General features: G+C 39.8%; 1 protein-coding gene across 4 annotated transcripts; it reads left to right on the forward strand.

The window, feature by feature from the left end:
• The first annotated feature begins 17 nt into the window (after positions 1-17).
• SS18 (SS18 subunit of BAF chromatin remodeling complex) lies at positions 18-23,798 on the forward strand. 4 transcript variants are annotated; one of them, XM_083517788.1, is made up of 11 exons: positions 195-504; positions 3,056-3,132; positions 4,424-4,508; positions 10,033-10,186; positions 11,497-11,718; positions 12,616-12,783; positions 13,607-13,711; positions 15,954-16,046; positions 16,753-16,869; positions 20,626-20,759; positions 22,173-23,798. In XM_083517788.1, the coding sequence occupies exons 1-11, from the start codon at positions 436-438 to the stop codon at positions 22,197-22,199; spliced, it is 1,251 nt and encodes a 416-aa protein (XP_083373914.1). In that variant the 5' UTR covers positions 195-435; the 3' UTR covers positions 22,200-23,798. The 4 variants fall into 4 exon arrangements, with proteins under 4 accessions (XP_083373916.1, XP_083373915.1, XP_083373914.1 ...); XM_083517791.1 differs by having other exon boundaries at positions 358-504; positions 4,424-7,692; positions 8,052-10,186; XM_083517789.1 differs by lacking the exon at positions 15,954-16,046 and having other exon boundaries at positions 169-504.
• Positions 23,799-24,395: the final 597 nt, after the last annotated feature.

The following is a 24,395-nucleotide window of genomic DNA, read 5'->3' on the forward strand; positions in this document are numbered from 1 at the left end:
GCCCCCTCCTCTGGGGCTGTAACATTTGTCATCGCTCGAAGGAGGTCGGGTAGGAACGTACCATTATCGCAGCAAAGGGGTGCGCTCGCTAACAGTCATCACGGGCGCATTTTCCGGACGGCAACGGGGACCGTTCCGTTTGATAACGGAGCTACGAGGAGCTGAGTCGAAAGCAGCGCCGCACCGCCGGGGCACGGTGGCGCCCGATGTCGCCGTTGGCCAGGACGTTGCTCCGTGCCCTCCCCTGTTTTGAGAGTGGCGATGGCTCGGCCCAACGGGTAACCGCTTCCTCCTCCACAGCTCGCTGCTGTTCTTCCCAGGGCTTTGCCGCCGCTGTCGCCGCTGTGGCCTCAGAGGCGGGAGGGGGCAGGAAGGAGGAGGAGAGGGGAGCCGCCGCGGTGCGCGCCGAGGCCCGTCTTCGCGCGGGGGCCCAAGATGTCGGTGGCGTTCGCAGCCCCCAGGCAGCGGGGGAAGGGCGAGATCACGCCGGCTGCCATCCAGAAGGTGGGCTGAGGGGCCTAGGCCGGGCCAGGCTGCCGAAGCCGGGGCTGGGGCTCATTACAGGGGGGGCGGGTGAGGGAGGTCGGCGCCCCGGCTCGCGCCTGGGGCTGCTCGGGACGTTGGGAGCCCCCAAAAGTAGTCCTTAACCGCTTTAATGTGGCGCTTTCTCTTTCCCTGCCCCAAGACCTCCCCGCTCAATGGAGGGGTTGCAGTTGTGGCAGCCCTGCGAGGTAGGCCGCTATTGTGACTTCCCCTATGAAGGGGTTGGCGGGAGGGGTAGGGTGGAGGTGACCTGAATATCCAACACAGCTGCACCGACTTTCCACTTTGAATAGTAGTAGTAGTAATAGTAATAATAATAATAATGATTTATACCCCGCCCATCTGGCTGGATTTCCCCAGCTACTCTGGGCAGCTTCCAGCAAAATCATTCATCAAATATTAAAAGTTTCCCTAAACAGGACTGCCTTCAGATGTCTTCTAAAAGTCAGTAGTAGTAGTATTGTGACTTGCATTCGTCGAGATAGGCAGTGTGGTTGTAGTAGTAGGTTTAAAAGTGTGGGATTAGGACCTGGGAGACCAGGGTTCAAATGCCCACTCCGTCTTGATGGCCTCTGGGTGGCCTTGGGCCAGTCACTGCTTCTCAGCTCAGCCGAACTCAATAGGGTTATTTGAGGGTGGGTAGGGGTTAAATGAGGAAGGGGGGAACCATGGCATGCCACTTGAAGGCCCTGAAGGTAGGGTATAAATGAAATAAATAATAATAAAATGTTGGAAATCGGGAAAGCTCTAGCAGCGGCCCCAAACAACATAATCATGGAGTGGAAGGGAAGCGTAGAGCTAAATGGATTATAGGGGAGGGGAAGGAGGAGTGCATTAGCTGGAATTGCTCAAGAAACTGCAGAAAATCTTGTTACATGCATGTGAAAATGTCAGAGATGCCCCACTAATTATAAGTGATTCTCCTACCTCTCCTCCCCACCCCAAAGGCCCACAGCATCCAGCATGTTGCTAACTCATGATCTACTGAGGGGGGGGGCAAATCATTATTTACTGAGTAATATAAGAGCAGGTATTCAGGATTAACGCAGTGGTGAAGGCAGAATATAAGAGAAATCATAGCTCTTACCTACTGTTTCAGTATGAAATTGGGGAACAGTTGAAATTAAAAGAACTTGCATCTGGAGGTGTATGTTTCAGCTGAAGTACTTTTACAGTAAGTTAAGTAGTTTAGAAGAGTGGAGATTTTAAAGAGTTGCTGTAAGTTAAATTGTTATGCTTCAGGGGAAATGATGGAAAAGGAGGGTGGGCTGGTTATGGATAGGTTAGTAATAGGGTATGGGACTGTTAAGATGCTAAAGATATATTTGTGATGCGAAAGTACTGTTGAAAACTTGAGAAACCTGACGGTGGAAACACTTGCAGAACTGGAAAGATCACTGTGGAAAGCATATAGATGTTATGGTTTCTGGTGTTGCTTAATTCATGGCAGTGGTAGTTAACTAAGAATTTGATGGTCTGCATTCTTTTGCAGACATTGAGGCTACAGTTTTAACACCAATTCATTGAAGTCCCAGAACTGTTTCTAAATGGCTGAACTAGAGGTTACATTTCTTTTTGGGCATGGTGGATTTTTCAAACCATACAGTTTCATCTAAAGTCACATCCTCCCCATCTGCAGTTTGGAACTAATAAGACTGATCTATCAGTGGTGGTCTCACAATTACAATAAGATAATATATGTGAAGTACTTTCATTTGCTCAAACTGGTGCTTAAGTATTGATTCTGTTTAAGTAAACTACACAATTTTAAGTTCTATATTATCTCTGGTACCTAACTTCATAAGTGCAGAATCAAGAATTTGATGCTTTTAACTAACTGAAGTAATAGTAGTTATAGTAGAATTTTTTTTGTCTTTATAGTGACTGCATAAGACAAGAAAAATGAAGTGAAAGCAGAAATTCCTATTTTTTTCCCTTCTAAAAATTATGAGTAAATAATTATTATGGGGGTGGGGAGGGAAAGGAATAATCTATGTATGACTAGGAAAGTAAAGTGTTTTACTGCTTCAAAATACCTACTGTAATTCCCCACACTTATTCAAATGAAGCTTCTTTGATTTTAGGTTGTCTTGACTTTTCTAATTCTGCCATTCTTAATACCACTATTCAAGTTTGAGTATGCTTAAGATTGTGGTAGAACTTGAAGTTCTTGATAGCTAAAAGGGACACTGGGAAAATCAGTTACATAGTTGCTGTACCCTCCCCCTTATTGAGGAAAAAGTACAACAGATAAATAGCGGTGGTAATGAAGCTGAACTCTGGATTCCACAAGAGGGACCAAGAAAGTTTATGATCTGGGTTGAAAAGACAGATTGTGACAAAATCTAGCTCCAGTTGAGATCAGTAATCCTGTTGCCATGATAGGCAGCGACTCTGAAAGGAGGAAAAGGTCTTTTGCTAAACTTTCAAAAAGAAAAGAGATTCGGAAGAATAGAGTTCAGTGGGTGCTTGAATGGATTGACCTTATTGAGAATCTGTTTTATTATTACAGATGTTGGATGAAAACAACCATCTCATTCAGTGTATAATGGACTACCAGAACAAAGGCAAAACTTCAGAGTGCTCTCAGTAAGTTAATTACCTGAATGTAATTCATGTTCACTCTTGCCATGTTCACTTTAACCATGCTCTAAAATAATGTGCTGTGCATACAGAACAGGTTTTTCAGGTGCACAAAACACATTATGCAAGCAAGTGCATAATCTCTAACTTCTGCTTATATAGCATTATTGTATAGTATTGGTTGGTACAAGTAATATTTTTTTCTGTTCAGTTAGCTTGTTAGTATATCTCAGACATGTCAATTGTGAGCAACCAGTAGATCGTGGGAGTGATCCTGGTCAATCACGGGAATGTTGTCGCCTTCTGGCGCTGGGTCCCGCCACAGCAGGAAATGCTGGGCTGGGCAGGAAGCACAAGGGATGTCGCCCGGCCTGGCCGTGACAGCGGCAGCAGCAGCTACAAGACCCAGCGGCCCGGGGGCCGCAACATTCCTTGTCTGCTTGCCTGCCCCCCGGCCTGGCTGCTGTGGCAGCCCCGGTACTGGGTCCCTTTGACAATGGGGGGAAAGGTGGGAGGGGGAAGGAGGGAGGGCAATTGTGATCGGGATCCACATCAGCTGTGTGATTCCCTTTGACAGAGGGAGGAGGGGGAAGGAGGGATTGGGATCCGCATCAACTGTGCAGCTCCCTTTGGCAGGGAGGGAGGAGAGAGAAAGGGCTGGCTGGGGTGAGGGAGAAGCCGACTGGCTTCTCAGAGAGAGACCTTTTGCCTCCCCTTCCTCCCCCCCATTTAAACTCCCCCCCCCGCGTCCAGTTAGCCACCTCCTTCCACACACGCACCCCATGCACACTCCTCACCCCTCCAATGACAATGGGTAGATCACTGCCAGTTTTTTATACTGGGAGTGGATCGCAGTCTTGAAAGTTGGACGTGCCTGGTATATCTGTTTTGTGACAAGCACATACATATGTGTGGGCCATCATGGTGTAAAATTTTGAATAGGCAAGTTAAGACAATGGTGTGGTCCCTACAACCAGCATTACCCAAAAGACCTCATTCAACTATCAACCATCTACACAGGAATGTACTTCGGATATATGGGAATACGGCTTTTAAGAGCTTTAAGATGTCAGAAGCAGCACCTAGAAGTGGTGCCTAAAACTAATTAATAGCCATTGTGTGGAGACCAAAATTTGAGTATTCTACACCAATTCCTGTTTCTGAGTTGTTTTTAAGTGTAGCCCAGTACAAAGTCTTCATAAGAGGCTGCCGTTAGAAGAGCTACATGGCAGTTTTTGACAGTAGTGACATGAGAATCTTTAACCTTAAACTGTAAACATACTCTGCTTTTTTATAGTTATCAGCAATTGTTGCATACAAACTTGGTCTACCTAGCCACAATAGCAGACTCCAATCAAAATATGCAATCTATACTGCCACCAGTAAGTACCTTGTAAAGACAATTGTGTGTGCTCTTTCTAATGTAAAAATGTACCTAAAGAAAAGTTTAATCACAAATATCTGTACTAATTTTTCTGCATGGCATCTTCTACCTTGTAACAAACATCTCTGCCCCATATATCTCTATTTGCAGTATATTACTAAAATAGAACCTTGCTTGATTTCATTGAAAAGGCTGTAATTCTTAATACAGGATCAGTCATAATTAAATCCAGCCCAATTCAAAGTGCTGATTTTGACTTATAAAGTCTTAAATGGCTCAGGACCGCAGTACCTGAAGGACCGCCTCTCCCCATATAAACGTCCCAGATTCTAAGTTCATTGGGGGCCCTTTTTTGTGTGCTTCATCCATGTGAGACCTGAAGGGTGGCAACATGAGAACGGGCCTTCTCTGTAGCGGCTCTCCATTTGTAGAATGCTGTCCCCAGGGAGATTTGATTAGCACCTTCACTATATGTTTTTAGGCGACAGGCAGAAACGTTCCTTTGGCTGATTATTATTCCACAGCCTTTTAAATGTGTATGTGGGAAGGGGGATTCTTGTTTTGCTGTTTCGTTTTACTTATTTTTATCCTGTGAACTGCCCTGAGATCTTATGATAAAGAACAGTATATAAATCTAATAAATAAAATAAATAAATAGATTGTACCTTGACTATTTTAGCACAGATTACCAAGTCTATTTATGGATATGGTACAGTGATACATTTTGTTTTTAAAATACTAACTCCATGCAACTAATTCTTCCAGTTGCTGAAGGGCATAAGGACATAAGAAGAGTCTGCTGGATCAGGCCAAAGGTCTAATCCTCTTTTGAAGCTATCCTAGTTTGGTGGCCATCACTGACTCTTGTGGGAGTGAATTCCATAGCTTAACGTTGTAAAGAAGTACTTTCTTTTGTCCTGTATCTTCCCTGAGTTTTAGTGTTACAAGAAAGAGAGAGAGAAACCTTTCTCTATCCATTTTCTCTATACTATACTTAATTTCATACAGCTCTATCTTCTCTAAACTAAATAGGTGCAAAGGTTATAATCTTCCCTCAGACGAGTTGCTCCATCAGCTTGATTATTTTGGTTTCCCTTTTCTGATGCAGTTTGGGATCTCATGTTAGGGTTTTCCATGGGGAAAGTAAAGCTAAATTCAAAGGTGCCCATTTTTTGCTTGCGTAAGAGGTTGCATAACTACTTGCACAAGTGGAAGCATGATAATTGCTATAGAATCTACTTAGCATAGCATTGCATGAGCTGTAATACAACTTCTTCTCCAAGCACTTGCAGCTATTTTCCTTCCACCCACAGTTATTTGGAGCCAACCCATTTAATGCAAGTTACCCTAATATTCTATTGGTTGAAAATGCCACTTAACACACTAGGGTTGTGTCCTATGGTTTCATAGTACCTCATCACAAACCTTTGGAAATTCAGCCTTACCAAGAGTCGTTAACCAAAAACACATCACTGTTTTCTGTTACCTCCATACTAGTTTTTGTTGCTGATGTCCCCAACACACCCTTTTCTTTACAGCACAGTGCAGCACCATCAACACTGTCTCCCCACTACCCCCTCTTTTTCAAAAAAATATTTTCTATGGTGGCAGCAGCACCACTGCAGCAAACGTCTCTGGCACCTTGGTTCTTAGAGAAGACCAAAAGCCATTAACAAGATCCAGCCTTTCTGCGCAAGAATGCCTGTGGTGGTACTGCAGTTTGCTAGAGTGGCTTAGAAGGACTTTTAGAACACAAAAAGTAAGCTTTAGAATTGTTAAAGTCTATCTAGCTGCTGTGGTCAACCAAACACCTAAGCACCTTCCCCAAATGCCTGGCTTTGTGAAGGAGCCCTTTTTCCATTCTCAAGAAACTCCTAGGCCAGATAGGGATGTAGAGATGGTGGTTAGCCAGCTGCCATGGATGAGAACCAAACTTGACTTTCACACAAAGTGATGCCTCCACACACCAGCAGCTGGAGCCATTGCGTTCGTAGGTAGCAGGCTGGGCTGGCGAGGGGCACATTTTTAGCGAGTGCCTGACTTGGGCAACTGTTGGTGCCAGACCTGTTGTAATTGGGAGGTGGCTGAAATGGTGCCCTCTAGATGCTGTTGGAGTGCCACTCGCATCAGACTAGAGCATTGGTCATGCTTCCCAGTTGATGGGAATTGTAGCCCAAAACTTCTGAAGAGTACCAGGTTGGCTACTTTTGTTATTCATAATAAATTTGAACTTTATCCAAATACAGCTTGGAAGACTAATTAGGTTGGCTTCTATTCTCCACCTATAAACTGAGCGGGAGAGGAACTTGGACTGTCCCTTCCTCCCACCCTCTTAAATATGCTTCTCTGGCAGGGAAGAAAGGATACTATTGTGGCTGCATGCCAGCTGCACGGTGTTCTAGGAATTCTAGTTTTGCCAGTGTTGAGAAAGTTGCACTACACAGTGCTTCTTGCATCTGCTTTGCACCCATAGCAAAATACTAGATGTCTCTACCTCCCCTTGCTGTTGCCACAATTCTTTTTGTGCGGTGGGTGGGGAGAGATGGATAGATGAGTGGGAAGGGAAGGGGTTGTTGGGCGATCCAAGTTCTTTCTACATTTTAGGAGAACAGTTTTTTAAGACAAATTCCAAGCCTGGCATGGGGAATTTGCCCATCTCTGCTTGCAACTACCTGAAATCTTTCTTGTACCTAGAGTTAAAAAAATACGCTTATTGCAAAAGAATTAGAAGTTAGGCAATAAATAGACAATGGATGAAAGAGTGGAAGAAATGTAAAGGCTAGGGCTTTTAAAAAATAGCTGAACACCTAAAGAAGAAAACTGAAAACAGATTCTTTTATACTTACCTGTTTTTCTTTATCGACTTCTTGAAGCAAACAAATTATTTGTTCAGCCATGTCCTCTGGGAAAACTAATATTCTTCAAACTTAAACATTCTGCTAATGTCTGAAAGAATAGTTGCCTTGACACTTTTATGCAGATGTTTTTCTTAATATAACATCTTTAACATCCATAAAAGTCATAGCCTGCTTATTTAGTGTTTTTAGATGCCTTAGCTTTTTGAAAATTGGATCCAAACATATTTTTCCTTAAGCATGAATGACTGTATTTATTGCATGGTTATTACCCATGTAAACCAAGTATGATTTTTAAAATGTTTAAAAAATCTTTATCCTATACTAGTAAAAGGTAAAGGTACCCCTGCCCGTACGGGCCAGTCTTGACAGACTCTAGGGTTGTCTTGACAGACTCTAGGGTTGACATTTCCGGGTCACGTGGCCAGCGTGACGAAGCTGCTCTGGCAAACCGGCACCAGAGCAGCACACGGAAACACTGTTTACCTTCCCGCTATAAAGCGGTACCTATTTATCTACTTGCACTTAAGGGTGCTTTCGAACTGCTAGGTGGGCAGGAGCTGGGACTGAATGACGGGAGCTCACCCCGCCGCAGGGATTCGAACCGCCGACCATGCGATCGGCAAGTCCTAGGCGCTGAGGTTTTACCCACAGCGCCACCCGCGTCCCTATTTATCCTATACTAGAAGTTCTCTATTTAAAAGAATTGACATGTACTGAATTGATGCAAGTTTCAGAATCTTGTTTCTCTTGTTTCTGTATTTATCTACACACATTTAGTTCCAGTGTCTTAGTTAAAAGTGAAACTCATAGTTTCTTTCCTGTTATGTCTGCTGCTGGTAATTCAGTAACCCACTCCCTGACTTTCATGATCTGATAGTGGGTACCAAGGAAACTTCAACTCTTTAGGTAAAGAAGTACACTTAATAATCTTGTTTGTGAAAGATGTGTAAGTTTGAAACCTCAGTCCTGAACTTAGCTGTTCCACAAGAATGGCTATATAGTTTCTTCAGGTCTAATATGCATTTTAGAAATGAAACTTAGGAACAAAGGAATCTGCCTTTTACTGAGTCAGAGCATTGATCTATTTAGCTCAGCACTGTCTGCTCTGACTGGCAGCAGTTCATCAGGGTTTCAGGCAGGGGACCTTTCAGGATTTTCCCAGGATGGAGTTAACACAGACAATGACGTCTTTCCAGAACTCTGCCACTATAGGGCATGACTAGATTACATGTTTCACTGCCACCCTTGGTGTGCCACATTGACAATATATGTCTTTGGGTGCAAGATGCTTCAGGTAGATGTGGTGAAAAAAGAATAGTTTTGGTGGATTAGGTATAATAGAAGATCCAACAAACAAAATTTAACAGTTTGCTATTGTCTCAAGTGTATAGGGCAGTCCAGCTGTCTCTGCATCCCTCGCATTGGCCATCCACATCACATTTCCCATTACCCAGTAGGTTTTTTTAAAAGGTAAGAGTGCGTGGGTTTTAAATAGTTTACCGAGGGTATGTGGTCCCCCTGGGTTCAGAGGCACTTAAAGCTGCTGGGCCAAAACCAGAAACTAAAAAGTATTAAAATTGCAAATACTGCCATTCTGCTGCAAACGGCAGGGCAGAAAGTCTTCCTCTCTAGGCTTACCTTTTTTTTTTAGCATGGTGACTCCCACCACCACTTATCACTTCCACTGCACCATCATGCCCCCTGTATATACAGGGTTTACACCAGATGGTAAGTTTCCCTTGGGAATAGTGTCTCATGATTACTTCACAGGTCTGTTTACACAGCTGTATGATAAGAGCCTTCCCTGTTCGTGGGAGATTCTCATGGGAAGTATGATGGGTAGTCTGTCCTTTGAAGTTCCCTTCTTTGACTTTCCTAGAGGAGGCTGCCATGCATTTATATACCTTTATTTTCCTTTCCCTCTAAACTTTTGCATTAAGCCTTTTGTTGATGTAATAGGGGAGTTGATCTTTGAAGATTTTCTCTGTAATTCTGCATACCACCTCACACACCTCTTCAACCCTCCAGAGCAGATTTTTCAGGTGGTTGGAAGTAGAGGGGGGAATCAGCAAAAATTGCCTGCTTCCTCTTCTTTGAGTGCAATAGAATGCTCTTCCCTGAGCAGAATCATAGAATTGTAGAGTTGGAAGGGATGACAAAAGTCATCAAGTCCACCCCCCTGCAGTGCAGGAATCTTTTTGCCCAACTTGGGACTCAAACCCACAACCTTACAATTAAGAGTCTCATGCTCCCCACAGGCACCCTGAAGTCAGCTAGCTCACCCCCCTGCCACGCAGAAATCTCAACTAAAGCATCCATGACAGATGGCCATTCAAACTGCTTAGAAACCAGCACCTTCCTAGGGAGTCTGTTTTCATATTCAACATTAAAGTAAAATCCTGAATTTATTTTGTAGCAGGTACAGATAAAAAGGTTGACATTCTAAATAAACAGCCTATAAACAGCCTGAATTGTGTGGAGAAAGTCTGTGCTGGAATAGTCATACTGGAAGATAGTGCTGTGCTGCAAAGCCTTACCAGGTATTGAGGGAAGTTGAATATATCAGAAGCAAGGCAGATGCTGAAGAACTTGGTTAATGTACCACATGTATATGACGGGTATTTATTGTACTAACTTCTTCTGTTTCATTAAATTGTCTTTCAGCCACCCACACAGAATATGCCAATGGGTCCAGGAGGAATGAGTCAGAGCGGCCCTCCCCCACCTCCACGTTCTCACAATATGGGTTCAGATGGTATGGTAGGTGGGGGCCCTCCTGCCCCGCACATGCAGAACCAGATGAACGGCCAGATGCCTGGTAAGTTTTTTCTCCAAGAAGACATTAACACCAGGGTTGCTCAGCAACTGAAACAACATGTGGGCTCAAGGGATAGAAGATTGTTGATGACAAAACTGCTTTGAATGCCCCCTGAGTACAAGCTCTCTAAGTTTGTTAGCTACAGAGCTATGTGACCTGTATTCTGTGTTTATCAGGCTGCCCTTGGGCTTTGATGTAGCTGACACACAGCATTCCTCTGAACAGAACTGGCTAAATTTAGTCTGTCTGAAACCATACAGTTACAGCTGTGTTTAGAAGGCTTTCTGAAGAAAGGCACTGGCTTGTGGTTGAATAAATTCTCACTGAAAGATTATCTCATGCTATCACATCTAAGTTAGTGTGATATGTAAGAGGTGAAGCTGATGGAAAAGTCACTTAGACAGAAAATCTAATTTCTACTAATCTTCTGTATGGTACAATGGAGGGCTGTATATCAAGCAAGTTGTGTACAATACCTCAACATGATTTTTTCCGTTCTAAACTTGAAGTCAAGTTTTTATTACAGAATAAAAGTGTGTGACATGTCAGTGCTTGCAGGATAAAAGCAAAACAGTATTCCATGTTTTTATCAGTTTTATTAGGCTGTATTTTTCTGGGGAAAGATTGGCAATAGCACACAAAATGTCATTGAAGAAGGAATGCCCACCATTAGTTGTTTTTTCATCAAAGAGACCCTACTGTTTGAATACCATAACACCACAAGAAAAGCCATGCTGGATCAGACCAAAGGCCCATCTAGTTAAGCATCTTGTTCTCACAGTGGCCAACCAGATCACTGTGCGAAGCTTGCAAGCAGGATGTGCAAACAACAGCATTCCCTCCACTTGTAGCTGGTATACGGAGGCATATTGCCTCCAAGGATGGAGGAGAATGCAGCCATTAATGGTCCTATACACCATGAATTTGTCTAATGCTCTTTTAAAGCCATCCAAGTTGGTGGCTATCGCTACATCTTGTGTCAACAAATTCCATTGTTTAACCATACCACTGTTTTAACCATTTCGGGTATTAATTAAAATGTTTCAAATCTGTATAAACATGACTTTGGGTCATCAATAGAGTGCTACATTCAGCATGTACAAAGCTTTAGTCAATGTAGGAAATGCTAACAGTGATGCAAAACCTTATTTCTTTAGTATGACTAAATATGCAGGAAATTTCAGTCTTCTAAGTGTGTTGTGTTTAAGTGACAAACCTTATTGAGCAGCCTAGATGATTTCTAAATGAGCATCATAGCTCTGTGATTGTGTGTTTCAAGACATTAATATAGAAATTATTTTTCTTCAAAGGACCTAATCACATGCCTATGCAGGGGCCTGGACCGAACCAGCTCAACATGACAAACAGTTCCATGAACATGCCTTCAAATAGTCATGGGTCCATGGGAGGTTATAATCATTCAGTGCCATCCTCTCAAAGCATGCCTGGACAGAATCAGATGACAATGAGCCAAGGACAGCCTATGGCAAACTATGGTCCTAGACCAAATATAACCATGCAACCAAATCAAGGTAAATGAATAAATTTCTACTCTTTATTATTATTTTATTATTTCTATTTAATTAATTTGTATACCACCCTTCATCTGAGGATCTCAGGGTGGTTCACAGCATAAAATTCCTCCTTTTCATCAAATAAGATAAAATGATTTCAAGGTGTTTATTTGGAACTGAGTTATGCTATTGAAAAGTAGAGTTGGTTTCTGATCTTTACTTGTTGAAAATGTCTGAAAAATAGGGTTTTTTATCAGTTAAGAGTTCAGAAAAGCAAAGTGAGCCAGACAGAGCAGCTGTGAATCCAAGCAACTTGGATTTTCCACAGTTTGCCACACAGTAAAAACAAGGTTTCTGTGAACAACTGTTTAAATCATAGCAGGTTTTAGTCTGTAGGTAGGAAGAAGTAGAGTTGGCACACCACTGTGATTATAATAAAGAGAAAAGGTACCTAAAATTATATGTTGACAGGTTTTCCAAGTCTTTCACACAGAGGACCTGAAGCAGGGTTTTAGCAAATTGTTAAAGCAAACACAAGGTTGTGTTGCAGGAAATCTTAGATTATAGTCTTCAAGATCCTGTACTATGCTAGGTCAGCTGAAGCCAATGAAACTTTTCTAGCATATTCAACACTTTACAGTATAAGGTTTGTCCATCCTTCTTTTTGAGCAGGTTCTGCCTATCCCTATCTGTTTTTGTCTATTAACTACTATATTTTGTATATTAGTCTTAAACTACTTTTTGTTTATCTTGTAGAAAATGATTTGCAAGACATTTTGTGTTTCTGGTGCCCCAAAATTGTTATTTGTCAAAGCTGATAATTAGAAAAGTTAATGTTTCTTTTTTTTTTGTCTTGAATGTAGGTTATAGTTAGAATGAATGCATAAAATTTTGCTATGGCTTTTCTCACTGTAGGCCCAATGATGCACCAGCAGCCGCCTTCACAACAGTATAACATGCCCCAGGGAGGTGGGCAACATTATCAGGGACAGCAGCCACCAATGGCAATGATGGGTCAAGTTAACCAAGGAAACCATATGATAGGACAGAGGCAGATTCCTCCATACAGACCACCACAGCAAGGTAAGATTCAAAGTTGCCAATTTTACCACTTGATTAATTAACACATAAGAAAAACTTTCAGCTGCTTTTCTTACCTATATCCTGTTCTATCTATATTCTTGACATACATTCTGTATTTATCTAAACTTTTCAGAGAAGGCCACAAAAGTTTATAGTACACAATTTTACGTGTGCACCCGCCTGCTCTGTTTATCATTTCAGGCCTAAAAGAGTTAGCTTTTGCAAAGCTTTTCTGCCTCAGAACATGAAGGCAAATCCCCAAACAAGTGGCTATTTCCAATCCTGTACTATTATGTTTTCCCCAAAAATAGTACTTGAAGCCAAAAGGTCACTATTTTGGAATTAAATGTTGAAACATATATTTTTCTGTTCTATTTTTTTATAATCAAAAGTTATATAAAAAGATAAAACTTCGCTTAAATCTATGTTCAGTATATGGAATACTGTACAATCTGTACTAATGTAGAGTGGAATTGACAAGTTTCACACTAGACAAGATGAGATGGTTTTCAACAACTATCTACTTTTTCTTTTCTTAAGAGCAACAAGTATGTATATATATATACACATATATAGATATTGTCTTTCTGTTTTTAGAAATTTATATTCGCATCATCTTGGGTATATAATTCAGTCAAGTTACTGTATATATATAATACATACCTGTTTAGTCACAAAGCATTAAGTATGCTTTCTGAAACACAGTGACACGGGTGGGGGAAGTCTTAGATGAGGACTGTTTCTCATAGTAAACTGAGAAATTAGTGAGCGTGCTAACAGAGAAAATAAGTTATTTACATATTGACTGGTTGTGGTTTTTCAGGCCCACCACAGCAGTACTCAGGCCAGGAAGACTATTATGGGGACCAATACAGTCATGGTGGACAAGGTCCTCCAGAAGGCATGAACCAGCAATATTACCCTGATGGTAATTTCTCATAATATTAATTTTCCCATTTTACATACCTGCCCATTACCAGTTATATATAAAGCTATTTGATGAACAACTTTTAGCAACTGATCACTAGAACACTTCTTATATTTACTAAAGCTTTTAAGTTCAGTAATCTGAAACCCTACGGATAACTTTATTTTACAGCTCACTCAAAGTATAAACTTTGTAACTTCAGTTCTAGTACCCTGATACAGATTTTATCAAAATTCCCTCTTTTGGCTCAAGATATATTAAATTCTTCACTGTTTGTAGGACACTTGGTGCAGTCATGTACTATGTCTGCTTTTCAATATCATTTTGCTTATAAAAAGAAATGTTAAAGCTCAATACTTAAGAGCTGTTAACAAAACAACCAATATGCTTTCAAAGTATTTTCTCTCTGTGTGTTTTAAAGAGCAAGCTGCAGTTGCAATTACTTTGGCCCAGTTCGTGGCTGCATTCTATGCTTCTGTTGCAGAATTCTAGATAACTCCATTTTTCCTTTTAACATCTGATATTGGAAATCACATAATTTTGGGAAGTACAAATTCTGGCTCTTAGCATTGTAAAATTTTCTCTTAAATTAGAAATTCTTATCGTATATTATAGGGAAATGCAAGGATGTTCCTCAGGAAATGAAATTTTTAAATTCAATTTTAATGTATGGTAGTAAAGGCAAATTAAAAATATATTGATGGATTCATTGCTACTGTAAGAGCTAACATGACACTTTGTACATTAATTTGTGGCACACAATATAATATCTTTTTCAGAGCAACTATTTGTTGCAAATTAATTGTGTGGTGTGTTTTTTTAACGTGTGCAGATAGAATTTGCTGGTATTTTACCACATTTTTATCATTCATCACCATCATATTCATGGTTTACTTAATCCACATGTCAGGAAATCAGATTTCCACACCCCTAATTATGGTTCAAGTTAGAGCCAGTTTTGTAACATGTAAAAGTATGGTAAGGCAGAGTCACACAAAAGCACTCTTTCAAATTCTATCAATCACTGCTACAACCTCCCCCTTGGAAGTCATACTGTGTCTTATCTGGCTGCTAGATGTTATGCACAAGGCCAAACCAAAAGTGTAAGCTGCCAAGATAACGTAAACTATAGAGTGGCTTATAAATGGTATAAAATACATAAAATTATGTTTTCAGCTGTGGCATAGGTAACTTTTGTGAACATTTTCGAAAGGCCATTTGCAGCTAGATGAATTAGAGCCACTATGTTCTGCTCTGTTCTTTTCTGTTTGGCAAATGCAAGAGTTGTCCTGTATAACATGATCTGCAAATCATGTCTTTAATTATGAAAAGGCATTTTTAATTGATAAAAAGTAACAGGATATGGAATATGCAGTTGATTAAAATTTGGGATGCCTATAATCAGGAATGATTTTATATACAGATAGTAGCCACAAAAGTTGAAAGCATTTTGAAAAATGTAGTACTACTTTTTAACTAAAAGAAGCATATTATTACTGACCATGGTCAATATTACTTAATGAAGTAGATTTCTAATTACAAGCAGGAGAAATATGTGAGAACTTAAAGCAAGCATCAGGTAGGATGTTTCTTTTACCAACTGGATCCTAATGGCAGGTGTCCATAGCATTTACTCATTGCGCTTATACGATAAAGGAGAATTTGGAAGGAAAGCTGTCCTTTTGCTTGTGTCCCCCCCCCCCAAAAAAAAGGATTGCTGTGGATAATAGTTACATTGGGGCAGGGGAAGATAAGTATTATTTTTTAGATATGCCATACAAAAAAAGCAATGAAGTTTTTCGGAAGTTCATTGTAGTGTATGCTGCTTTTAGCAGCATATGCTTTTGAATTGGAAATCAGTAGAACAGGTGTATGATAATTGGTTTCTTTGTTCATTCTAATTAAATTCAGGTTATTTACATGTGAAAGGACTAAATGCTTTTTTAAAAAAAAGAAGAAGACAAAAGTACTCCCCACCCCCCCCCACAACAAAGATGATCAGAAGCTTAAGACTATCCCTCACTGTGATGTTGCTAGAACTACTTCATTAGCTGACTTTTTCATATCACGTGTTAATTCCGTATAAAAGGAAATCCTATTGGTAAATCCTTCTAAATCAATTTGAAGGTTCTTTTTAATGTATTTCCAGCTGACACTGATTTTTCAGTAAGATGAAAACTTCTTAGGATTTTCACTCAGAGGCCATTAACGTTTCTTCCTGTCTCTTGTCGAATTGATGTAGGTCATAGTGATTACGGTTATCAGCAACCGTCGTATCCTGAACAAGGCTACGATAGGCCTTATGAGGATTCCTCCCAACATTACTACGAAGGAGGTATCTATATACCTTCACACACACATGCGCACATACATTCCTTTTCCTCTTCCCTTCCACAAAGGAACGAAATCTTGCACAACATAACCTATTTCCTGCCCATGCAAAGCTCTTGTAGACTACTAGTCGCTGGCTGTTGAGAACTGCAGGGAACTTGAAGCATTCAAAATAGTTTCTTGCAACATCTAAACCTTAATTTGTCATTTCTAACAGCAGTAAAATGACTAAAACACCGTTAGCATCTATTCAAATCGTACCTTTTTATTTAAACATAAATCCATTGGTCCAGTTGTATATTTTGTGTGTATGTGTACATACAAATATAGTGCCATTAGGAAACAGCTTGCTGATTTGTGTAGCTAGTTTGTGCTCTGTAGCTGTCTTTAATTTTGTCCTTTTTTTATTTATTTAGCATAGTCATGGCATTATCAAGTCATGACATCACGTTCCAGTAAACTTAATGCTCATTTGGCAGAGATGCTGAAAAATGCTGCAGTTTAGCCTTGCAAAATCTGGCTTTAACTGCAGTTTGTTTGGCCTAATTCCTTCTGTTTTGGTTTGTTTGTTTTCTTGGTTTTGTTCAGTTTTTGAAATCAAGACTGGATTTTCATTTTGTTTTTGTGGTGTTCACTGTGCATATTAAAACAAGTGGGGAAAGAACTAGAAAAAGTGCCTTTAACTGTCCTTGCTTAACCTCATGTTTCAGGAAACGCGCAATATGCTCAGCAGCAAGAAGCCTACCAAGCACCGCCTCAGCAGCAAGGCTATCAACAGCAGCAGTATCCAGGTCAGCAAGGTTACCCTGGGCAGCAGCAAGGTTATGGTGAGTAAATATATAGTCAGGGGTATACAACCTATGGCCCTATATAGTTGAGCTTCAACTCCCATGAGCCTTGGCCATCATGGCCAATGGTCAGAGAGAGGATGGGGGGTGAAATCCAGCCATTTTTGGAAGGCTACAGTTTCCCCATTACAGGGCTTTCTGCTTTTAGTTTACTCCTTTATCCTTTTGTAGCTGCCTGTGGAACCAAAATGTCAATTTACCAGCACCAATAGAGCATTTATGAACCAACAGTCACAGAAGGTTCAAATCCACAGGCAGTTTATAAAGCAGGATTATACACACACTCCCCATGTGGCTATGGGGAGAGGATGGGGAGTTTTCACTTCTGTTATTAAACTAACCAGTAAACCATATGCCTTGAAAAAAATTGTTTTCAAATAACACTTCTCCACTCTGTTAAAAGTAACATTTGAAAGCAGCAGTTTCAAAATCATTTTTGACATCCTTTGGCTCAGTTCCCTTCCTACACAGTAATTGGGAAGGACGTAGGTAGAATATGCCTAATACACACATTTGAATTGTCATTATTTGAAAGTTAGTCTTGTTTATTTCTGTATAACTTCCAAGTGAAATAAACTCAAGATCACAGCCTTCACGTTAATTTAAAACAATATTTTTGGTCTCCTATAAATTCTGAAATTGAAACAGACTGTGATAGAGTGCATTTGTGTGTTTTATCTTTTGCTTTTATTCAAATTGAGCAACTCTCAAAATCAGTGTTGCTGGTGTGCTAGTTTTTCTAATTTCAGCATCTCTTAATATTTTCTACAGCTTTAATCTGTTTCGTACATAAATAGAAAGATCAGTGCCTAACCTTGCTCTGAACCATTTTGCAATATGAAGCAAACATAATATAGATATTTTCATCCTCATTGAATAACTGCCTAAGATGCAGACTGCAATCTGTGCACGCAAACTGAAGGTCACTGAAGTGAAGCTTCTGTGAACAAATTTCTGCCTGGTTAAGGAATTCATTGGGTTGTATCCAATGCAATATTCGTACAAGGATGCTTATATAAAGGGAATTCTGAAACATCCCCTTCCCACTGCAGCCCCTTTCACCCTTGAAAAACTTTTCCCAAGACAAAGGCATCAGATGCCATTGGGGGCGCTGGCAGAGAATTGGGTAGAGGTAACTTGCACTCTCCCAAGAGTGGCTGGTTTGGTGTGGAGCTGCCCTCCTAACACAGCTGTCACTGCCGTCTTACCTGAACAATGCTAGGGCAGGGTGGGACCATTGGACTGACACTGCCAGTGTGCCTGCACAGCCCTGCCCCTGCAGCATCTAGGTAAGTGGCAGCAATACCCACCCAGCTGTTGTCTCCTGCTCTTTCCGATATCCAGCCTCCCACTGCAGCCCCATTGCTCCATTTCCCAGGCCTCAGGAAATGCTTTTCAGGGGGCTGCAGTAGAAAGGAGAGAGTGGGGAAGCATCCTTTTGTTCTTACAGCATTGAATGGACCCAACTGGTAACAGTCAGTCTTGCCTATTAAACAAACATGAGACTGCCTCAATTATACCAGATCTAAAAGTAAGGGTGTTGTTGTTAGTAAATTTTTATACCATCCTACATCCAAAGATCACAGGGTGGTTTACAGTATAAAGTTGTAAGTCAAGGATGATGGGAGTTGTAGTTCAGAAACATCTGGAAAAACAGATTCCCACCATCCCTGAATACCAGCTGGAGCAGATGCTGCTGCGGAGGACCAGTACCTTCTTAAACTCAACTTTAGATAGCCTTTATAGTGTGACTGCTATATAATAAACATCGGTCAGCATCCAGACTACTGCAGTACTAGTACTTTGTGCCCAAGAAGGCTTTTAGCAGGTGTTCCTTGAACACCAGTCTTTCCTTCCACATTGCTGGCACCATGTCTAGTTTTGAAACAGATGGGACTTCCAAGCGTAGTTTGTGATACGGCATGAGAGTTTGCTGTTCAGAGGAAAGTTGTCAGACATCACGCTGAGCATCCATTTAGGTGTCTTAAGGTACACCATTGAAGTGATATCCTCTATAAGGCAAGTAGGACAAAGTGAGCAAATCTGTCATCTCTGGAAAGCCTTCCCTCTACAGCCCTTGTTGTTGCATTGGCAAGCAGTGTTCAGTAGTGTACTTACATTCATTGTGAGACTTGAATTTTAACTTAATTCCTAGCTGCTGGGTTCCATCCTAAACAGCATTCTCTTTTAAACAAGCCAATAACATAGTATTATTTGAAATGTTAATATTACTGTATTTGAGAGAGACTAGATAAATCAGTGATCTGACCCAGTATGGAGGCCAAGTACTGTGGATGTAAACCACACGTTTGCAGCTTTTGTTGAACAGACTTCTTTAAGCAGTATGTATTTTTTTCCTCGGTAGAGCAAAGAGGATATTGGAAGGTATCGATGTCTTTCACCAGTGCAAAATGACAAATGTGTCAGCTTGTAGATACATACTCACTATATGATATGTAACAAATATGCTTCCTAGTGTTGGATCAAGTTAAGTTAATAACTGCGTAAATAGACTTGGCTATATACTAGAGTTCCCCTACTGATTTTTAGATATTCATAGCTCTTTTAGTTTAATTGGATCCTGCAGAGTCTTTATAGGAGGCATCAAAGAATTTGGACACTAGATCCCAACAGCTTTGTTCTAATGTTTTTCCCCAATTGTAGAACAAAGAGATTCCGCCACCAAAAGCTATTGAAAAGGCGGATAGATTGGAAAGTGACAAGCAAAGCTTTGAAAAGAGTTTCTTCACTTGTCTTTGGTGGGCATCTATCTGCTAGGCTCATACCCACACTCTTACTGGTTGCCAGAAATCAAAAACAACAGGGTGTATTTATTAAGAGGGGGAAGGGTTGTATTCTTTGTACTTTTTTCCAGAGTTTAAACAGAGGGACATGGTAATTATAATTTGGCCTTGTTAAGTCACTGCTATGAGCTCAGCTTAACAAAATTGTCATGTTTGTAAAAGAAGAAAGATAACCATATAAAATGACTTGTATCTTTCAAATCTGGATAGGATAGCAGAAATCATTCTTGCAAACCTGGAGGATAGCAGAAATCATTCTTGCAAACCTGGAGTTATAATATTATGCAAGGAAGAGTCATGAACTTTATATGATTCATGAGGAAAGGTTGCATCATTTAGGCCTTCCTTGTTTAGAGAAAAGGTGAATAAGAAGGGACATGATAGAGGTGTAAAATTATGTGCGGTGTGGATAAAGTGGATAGAGAAAAGTTTGTCTTCCTTTCACATATTAGTAGAATTCAAGAGTATCCAATGAAGCTGATTGTTGGAAGATTCAGGACAGACAAAAGTATTTCACGTTGTTTTTAAGCTACAGAATTATCTCACTTAAAAGGTAGTGATGACCACTAACTTGAATAACTTGTAAAGATGATTATACAAGTTTATGGAGATAAAGGCTAGCAATGGCTACTAACCACAATGACTGTTTTTTTTACCTCCACTGATGGAGGCAGTAAGCCTCTGAATGCCCATTTTTGGGAATCCCATGCAGGGAAAGTGCTGTTGCACCCAGTCCTGCCTACTGGTTTCCCCACGGCATCTAGTTGGAAATGTGAGAATGGGAAGCTGGATTAGAAGGCCCATGGGTGTGATCAACAGCCTGTTCTGACTTTTTGAAAGAAATGGTTTGATGATTATGATTTGTTTCTGACTTTGTAGTTTTAAGGTTTGAGTTGATCCTTGTTCAGTTTTGCTCTATAAAATATTTCAGGTCCTTCTCAAAATGCTCCAGGACCTCAGTATTCCGGTTATCCCCAAGGGCAAGGGCAGCAGTACGGAGGATATCGGCCTACGCAGCCTGGGCCCCCACAACCACCACAACAGAGGCCTTATGGATATGACCAGGTGCAGTTTTTGTATTCCCATTTTAATATTTTAGCTTTCAATTTGTCATTTCAGGTACAAATTATTACACATTTCAGTTTTCAGTCTTTGCAGGCTTATAGTTTATCCTCTTTAGCCCTCTTTGAAAGAACAAATTGGCTACAGCTAATCTGACGAAACTGATGTTTAGTGAATTTACTGAAAGTCAAATTCTAAAACAAAATTCAAAGTTAGTGTGCATTATTGGTCTCTAACAAATGCTCAGCTGTTCAGTGTGCCATGTAACCCTCTGTCCTGCAGTGTATGCAGGTTGGTTTAATGCAACACCATAAAAACTTCACTTCTAGCTTTATCTGTCTTCTGACTTTTATAATATTTCCAGGCCACAGAGAATCAAGAGGTGGAACTCTGCTGTTTTATTTATTTAAAAATCATTTCTAGTCAGCTTTTACAAAACACTCAAAGTGGCCTGAGTAAAATTAAGAATACAATTTCACTAAAACAATAAATTTAATTTAGCTACTGGGCTTTGGTGCTGTTCTTAGATACAGGTTGTATCCAACTTGCATTTTACTCAGTGTTTACACATTGAAATTAATCAATTAAATTAGTCATATTCATTAATTTCAACTTACTCAGAATAAACCCATTGAAATTAATGGACACTAAGAGTTATGCCCCTCCTGCCAACCTAGCAGTTCGAAAGCACGTCAAAGTGCAAGTAGGTAAATAGGTACCGCTCCGGCGGGAAGGTAAACAGCGTTTCCATGCGCTGCTTTGGTTCACCAGAAGCGGCTTAGTCATGCTGGCCACATGATCCGGAAGCTGTACGCCGGCTCCCTTGGCCAATAAAGCAAGATGAGCACCACAACCCCAGAGTCGGCCAAGACTGGACCTAATGGTCAGGGGTCCCTTTACCTTTACCTAAGTTATGCCCATTAATTTCACTAGGTCTGCTCTGAGTGAAACTTAGTTGAATACATCCCACAGGGGCTACTAATAGAAATACTTTATTGTCACTGTACCACTTGTTTACAGCGAGATTAATTATTTATATTTTAATATATTTATATACTGTATTTTTGTTTTAATTGTAAGCCACTGTAGGAACACTGTAGTTTTGAAGGTGCAGGGTTTAAATATGGTGAGCAGATTCAATCTGCTGGTTTTGTTGGAATGCCAGAACAATAAGTTAAAGTCTGAAGGTCTTTATTGCCAGTTCTAGTTTCTAAGAAAATTGATAGCGTCAAGTTTACAATTGAAATTTTGAAACATATCCCATTTGCCATTACTTTAGCTTTAGAAGAAGTGAAAATTCAGGGGTATGTGCAAGTCTTATGACTTTGGGACATATTCCAGGTGTGTTATTTTGTTCTAGGAAAATAAGGAAACCAACAGTATATTTACATTCATTCTCTCCCTCTCTCTTCTTAGGGGCAGTATGGAAACTACCAACAATGAAAGAAAAACAAAAATCAGGAAATAACCAGTAAATTTTAGCAGCTGTATTGCTCTTCAGTATTGTGGACATCTCCTTTTGAAGAGAATATTCTAGTCTATCTAGTTTGGGAAACAAGAGAAACAGAAGAAAAAACAACCCTGCATTGTTGATAAATGGCTGCTTTTCAGTATATTGCCTGTCTGGACTAGTTTATAAACAAAAGTGAAAGTCTTTCTAAAATAATTTTGCATCTGTACTCTAGATGGCAATATTGGACAGAGAATACTCAATTTTGCAAGGAGCTTAGAACTGTACATCAAACAAACTGTTACAAGCTGAAATGTGTGAACAGCATTGTATGTTTATGAAGGTTAAGGGAATTTGATATTTTTCCACAGATTCTTTTGTAAGGGGAAGGGGAAAATTTTTACAGCAGCAATATTTTATATATTATGTTTTTCATATGGAATATGCAAGGCAGTACACTACGCACTGGGCAAGGTCAGAAACCCATATAGATTGGCACACGATGCATTCTTTATTGTGTTAGTCTCATTGTTGTATGAGAGAGAGATGCCCAACATACATTCTTGACAGACTGGTATGCAGAATTAATACCCCATCTATTTAATGACAGGATGATCATGGACAATAACACAGTCTAGTATAAAGAATTAATTTTTAAATATTTTGTGCAAAGCTCTTTTGTAAAAATGGTTTCTAGCAGTGGCAATTTTCTGTAATATTATTATTTTGGTAACAGGAAAATGTTCAGATTGGATTTGTAAGTGTCTTGTAATGGTTTCACATAAATCAAGCTGTGATCTTTTTCTGATTGCAGTAACAAGGAATTTTAAAAAGTGTTCATTTAACCTGGCTTGAATATACAAAGTATTTAAAAACAAATTATAGATAGGTCGACATGTATTTTATTTCATAAGTGTATTTAACTTTTAGTAGGATCATTTCTATGTAACAAAAATAGTATAGGCGCTTTTGTAAAACCCTTGTCTAAACTTTATCATATGAGAGTTAAGAAAGAAGGCATTTGTTGTTTTATGTCCATTTTCATACTGGTTAATATGAGACCAAGACCAAGTTCTAGTGAGGTTTTTTAAAATGCCAAACTCCATTGTGAACTGCATTAATTTTTAGTGTTGCGTGTGAGTTAGCCATCACTTGGATTAACAGCAGAGCCATAGAGAACACAAAACTGTTTGAGATCAACCTGCAATTGTTTGCTCAGGTGCATCACCATAGAGTGTGTTGCACAGAAATACATGCATTTAGGCTGTCTTGGTAAATATTTTTAAAAATATAACTAAAATTGGCCCAGGAGTTAGATATGTTTATTATGTGTTGCTATATTTTTACATGATAAGCTGTACCTGAATGCATAAGACAAAAAGATGCATTCATAATTTTAAATTCAGAACAAATTTCTTTTTTATATTGGTTGCAAATTAAAATCAAGTTTTGAACTGAAAATGTGAGGAACATAGGTATGAACTAAATGCTTCTAGGTTCTGTGCCAATTTCCCACCACTGTGTACTTCATTGCTATTTAAAACTCTCCTCCATCAACTCTTAACAGAAGAATAAATTATTTGTGATTTTAATTTTTCCATTTGCTCCTTTAAAGTAGATCTGTTTCACTCTGATATTTCATTTGCAAGCATTGCTGCAGTTTTTTATTTTGTAGTTGTTGGTGCAGGATAACCAAATAGTATTTGTATTCTAGAACTTTATCAAAATTCTCTTCCCATAGCCAAGTTAATTAGAATTAACTGTTCAGTAATCAGTATGTTGTTGTGCGTAGGCTGTTTGTTACAAAATTCTCTCTGAAAATGATGGTCCATGAGACTATAATCAAGATGACTGAATTAGATAAATGAGTTGAGACAAAAAAACATGCTGAACCCAACCTGCTATAGATATGTTATCTCATTTAAAATAAGCTCAACTGACATTAAGAAATAATTTGTCTTTCCAGCCGATCTTCTGTTGTCTTACTCTCAGTTTTAATGGAAACTAAAATTGCAGTTTTAATAAGCAGAATTTCCTCCAGGGTTTCTCTCCAAGGGAATAATGCATTTTCAAGGTTTAATTGTTTTATAACGGTCCTATTTTGTAAAAGTTTTTAATTGGTGGTGACAAACATTACCTTATTCCTATGATATTGTGTTAAAACAACAACTTAAGAGATGGCTTCCCTT

Source organism: Podarcis liolepis (genome assembly GCF_965112155.1).
Source record: "Podarcis liolepis genome assembly, chromosome: 8".
In the NCBI taxonomy this organism is placed as follows: Eukaryota; Metazoa; Chordata; class Lepidosauria; order Squamata; family Lacertidae; genus Podarcis; species Podarcis liolepis.